Source organism: Micromesistius poutassou (assembly GCF_964030765.1).
Source record: "Micromesistius poutassou genome assembly, chromosome: 22".
Taxonomy (NCBI): domain Eukaryota; kingdom Metazoa; phylum Chordata; class Actinopteri; order Gadiformes; family Gadidae; genus Micromesistius; species Micromesistius poutassou.
Genome location: NC_140292.1, coordinates 13509157 through 13513886, shown reverse-complemented (window position 1 = coordinate 13513886; position 4730 = coordinate 13509157). Strand labels below are relative to the sequence as shown.

The 4730-nt window shown below is 41.9% G+C and overlaps 2 protein-coding genes across 2 annotated transcripts in view; one reads left to right on the top strand and one right to left on the bottom strand.

The window, feature by feature from the left end:
- Positions 1–228: 228 nt before the first annotated feature.
- On the top strand, positions 229–3259 carry LOC311367961 (SET domain-containing protein 9-like; the record flags this gene model as incomplete). The annotated part of the gene is given in 8 exon segments (XM_084486829.1): positions 229–392; positions 988–1157; positions 1546–1695; positions 1788–1911; positions 2417–2529; positions 2878–2917; positions 2919–2951; positions 3169–3259. Coding segments are annotated over 8 exon segments (858 nt in total). The 5' UTR covers positions 229–255.
- A 443-nt stretch (positions 3260–3702) lies between these two features.
- LOC311367960 (tenascin-like) overlaps positions 3703–4730 on the bottom strand; it is a gene marked incomplete at its 5' end in the record, with an annotated part of 25836 nt that continues 24808 nt past the window's right edge. Inside the window, one exon of the mRNA XM_084486828.1 lies at positions 3703–4730. This exon is cut by the window's right edge and continues 123 nt beyond it.

Sequence of the window (4730 nt, the reverse complement as noted above, 5' to 3'; positions counted from 1 at the left end):
AAAAAAGTGTACGTGTGCAGCATCTGTCTTCATACTGAAATGCATACATTCTGTTGATTCTAGCACATTAATAGAGACCAAGAATACCAAGGTTAATAGTCCTGTTTTATTGCTATTAAATGGTCTTGACTGTGTTTGATTGACGCTCCCCAGGTCGAGCCTGGGTGAACAGCAGGGGGCGACCACACACTGGGATCTGAGTGATGCAGATAGAAGAAGAATGGTCTGCAAAGTTAAACTGAAAGCCCCACATGAATGTGTTACTATCGGTTATCTCCAATTGAGTCGAATGTCATGATTCGTGCTGCATTGACTAAAATTCAGAACAAATGGAGAAACTACCGACACAGATTTGTTCCCTGGATTGCGCTCAATCTCCGCAGAAACGAGGGGTGAGTGATTCAGATCCGCTTGGACTCATCTGTAAACGAGGAGGTCCCTGTCTTCTCAACCGCCTGGTCTGTCTTGTTGAGGCGTTTTATTAATTTATATACACTCTTATTACTCGAAATTCAGACCGGATTTATTTTAGTCTCCCGGACATCGGTTACATCGCCGTCTGTCCTATAATCCTCGATGCTGGACATATAAGATACTTGAACTACATCACCCTCTACTGGGGACTAGAGGGACATACAGGCACAACATAACAACATGATCATTTATTAATTATCCTTCTCTAGAACTAACCATAACTTTGAATTTACCCAATATGACCCTGTGCTCCGTATGAACACACAGGACACCTTCTCATGCCATAGTAACTACAATGTTATTTTAAACATTTCCTATGTAGTCTCGATTCGTGAAATGACCTATGTACCAGCATTTTTCCTGGTACATAGGTACCAGGGCAGTGATATTATGTTGATACATCTTGTTTTCTCCTTCTTCGTCTACTTTATCTAACAAGTGGTATTTTTCGACGTATGGGTTACCACCTACTGTGTGTGTGTGTGTGTGTGTGTGTTGCGGTGCTTTTCTTAGGTCTCTGCGGCATGTAACAAAGAGTATTCAAGACAAGCCCATCCACGATGAGGTGGTCTCTGGGATTCTGCTGAGACTCTTTGGGGCCCTGCTGGAAAGAGACGGAGCAGATGGGAACCAGAGCCTGAAAGACGCTTCTCAAAGTAATGACGCCAGGGAGCTGCATGACGGTAAGGCTGAACGCTTCTCTTAGGAGTTTATGTTGCTGCTCCTATGGACGTGTTTATCTTCCCCTGTGGATGTGTCTAGCACTTGTTTATGTGTAGCTGTTAAGGCGGTGGTGGTGTTGTTTATGATCCAGAGACTATGGAGCACTTTGATTACTTACTTAGGAAGCCCAGTCGGCCCCGCTTAAAGAGACGGCACTTCATTTAAAATGAATGAAACTCCTTAACTTTGCAGAATGGATTAACTTCAATACGTTAAACCATATATTACTCTCCTTCACGGCAGGGCTCTAGCAATGTCACGCAATATTTTAGATTTGACCACTTTGTATTGTACATTTTATGATAATATGCACGTTACATCGCCCGTCCTTTCATTTGTGTCCTTCAGGCAGGCGGGAGGCTGAGAGTGATGATTTGATGTTTCAAAGCATGGGTTTCTGCGTCCACCGCAGACCCAGCTCAGTCCCGCTGGCAGGGGTCGGGGTCTTCGTCACCAAAGGGCGGGTTCCCAAGGGCACGGTGGTGGCCATGTATCCAGGTGAATGTCACTGCCTCATACTCACTGGATCATTAATCACATTACTAGTTTCACAGCGACACGTCTGTCTTCTCCGACCGCCCCCTCACCAGGCACCGTCTACGAGGCGTACGAGCCCGTCTTCTTCCAGTCGCTCAGAAACCCTTTTGTGTTCCGATGCATCGACGGTGTCCTGGTGGACGGTAACGATAGAGGGATTTCAAAACTGGTGTACAAGTTAGTACGATTCCTTGATTTATCAATGGCTTGGTAATTTCCTTAAAACGTGATGTTTCCTGAAATGTATTGCATCGTTGTGTTGAATGATGTAGCCTGGAATCCAGAGCCACATCTACAAAGCTGTAGGGTCTGGCAACGAGTAATGAAAATGGTCCAACTCGAGGGGCGGCACCAAGCATGCATTTAATAATATCAATGCACGCAATTGGATAACACTACGACCAATCAGAAGAATACAAGGGGTGACATATCCAGACCAGCGGAGCTAACCAATAGATAAGACTCTTGCCGTATCCGGTCGGTAAAACAGCAGCGCTTTTGGCCCGCCTATATCAGATACACCGATGTGATTGGTTAATGTTCTGGGCCAGGGGAATCGGGGAGTGAGTATATTGCTCGTTCCCAGAGTGACTCAAATTGTGCTCTCGCGAGAACTCCAGGGTGTGAATGACGTGTAGTGTGGCTGGTGTATGCTCTTGATGTGTTTTGTGTCATTGTGTAGGTCATGCAGCAGAAGAGACATGCTTGGCCCGTACAGGTTAAGTGACTTCAGCTGGCTGACAGCCACTCCAAAGAACCCACTGGCTATTGGTCAATACGTCAACAACTGCAACGGTACGTCCAGGTTCTGACTGTCGTTCTGAATTAAACAGAACGAATCATGATGATGCTACTTCTACTGGGGGTCAGGTGCTCATGTGCTCCTACCCAGAAGTACACACAAACAAGAGCATGTTTGGTGTTCACACATATTACACATATGAGCAGAGTTTATATTTTGTGTCTCAATAGTAGATAACAATCTCAGTTTCACTAGGAAACAATCTCAAAGAGGCAGAAAGATAATGGTAGCACGGCCACACAGTATGTATAGCTGGTTATTTTATCAAACACACTCTAAAGTCTGCACACATTTCTTTTATATGGTATAATTAATGCAATGTTCTCTGTGAACCCCTGCAGTCTCTCCTGCTAATGTCTGCTACCAGGAGTACGACGTCCCTTCCCAACGTCAAGTACAGTCATGAAACACAGAGGTGAGATTTAAATTCAAAATCCCAAAACAATTTGAAAAAAATGCTTGATACATTATTGTATTGATATTTCTTCTCCGCACCTTACAAAAAAAAACATTAATTGGGGACATTTGACATAATTATCGACTAACGTTGAGTAGATATTTTACTTATGAGGTTTGATATAGGGGTTGAATGGCATACTGAATGATTACGATTTTGTGTTTTTCCTCTCCAGGCCTATAAGATGTATCGTCCTTGTATCTCTAAGAGATATCAGCCCTGGTGAAGAGCTCTTCTCTAACTATTACACCATCGTGGACTCGTAGTCCAACTGATGGTCTTGGACATTAGTTCAACAACCGGTATTTGTAATAAACAATTACAATTACTGCCCACAAGAGGGCAGCAACTCAAGTCCGCCACTGCACTTTAGGCCTTTGTCCAGGACTGACGGGAGGAACAATGCTCAATACTGACTATCTAAATAATGTGCTTTTATATATATTTTCGTATTTATATATTATATATTTTAGGTATGTAATGACAGCTGAAATAAAACATGAGTCATGCATTTGTTGTTTTTTGTATGGTTGTGTTCCAAGACAAACACATTCACACACTAATTAACTTAAAAGAATGACAGACAACAATTTACAAAGATACTTAATATATTTAAGGTTATTTAATTAGCGAGAAACATACATTTTCATCAAGTTAAAACAAACAAAACTTAATTTAAACCAGCCGTTTTATGGACTTTTCTAAATCTTCATCTCCAGAGACGGCTCTCCTGGTTCAACAGTAAACACATAGTATGACAACATGTCAAAATATTCAACAAGCAACATCTTCTGTTCCATCATCTTCCTTCAAAGTCATCCAAATGAATTATTTGTGGTTTAAATAGTCGTTCCAAGTAGGCCTGCTAAAGACGGAGTCAAGTGTAAAATGTACATTTCAATAGGAAACCACCCACACGGGTGCCTGTCTGGTAGCGCATGGCTTGAACCCTGCCAGGGTTAGCGGTTCGATTCCCACTGGGACCACCCATGCTTAGAACGTCTCATGGCGTGTCGAACACTTTCTATACTGTAAATGTGTCCACCAGGTGGTGTTATGACATTTACAATGTTATTCTAACATGTTCCGCTAACACAGTGACTGGTATGGTTCATACTCACTCAACACTTTCCTGTTAACCCTTTCAGATGTGTGTGTACAGTGTGAATATATATTACTTTTAGGTTAAAGTTTATCTTGTCTTTCTTTCCATATTTGGCAGTTTGCGGGAATCTTTCTCATGGAATTCAATTCAAATTGTCAACATAAAAAACAGTCATGCACAATATTACAGTGTCTAATCAGGTCTTTATATTCTCTAATCTATGGCACATTATCAACACAATGTATTTGTTATCAGGGGGTTCTTATTTTCCAATAGAATAGTCACTATAGCCAGCATCACATCCAGCACAGATTCTCTTATATTTACCGATATTAATGTCATTTTACGTAGTAGATTCAAATAAAAAATACTTGACTTCAACCGCAGTTAAAGGTAGGTTAGGCAATTTATTATAGAAGCATTTTGTGTTGTATCTCTGGAAATTATCTTGGCACCCTGACAGCAATCAATCTAAAGCTAGTCACATGTTTTTGGGGGGTGGCTTTGGAGGGAGGCCTTAAGGAGGGGTGGGATTTATTATGTTTTACACTACAAAAAATAGAGTTTAATCTGCCTGGTTTCCCCAAATTGCCTACCCTGCCTTTAACAACGGTAGTTGGGGGTTTGGGCTG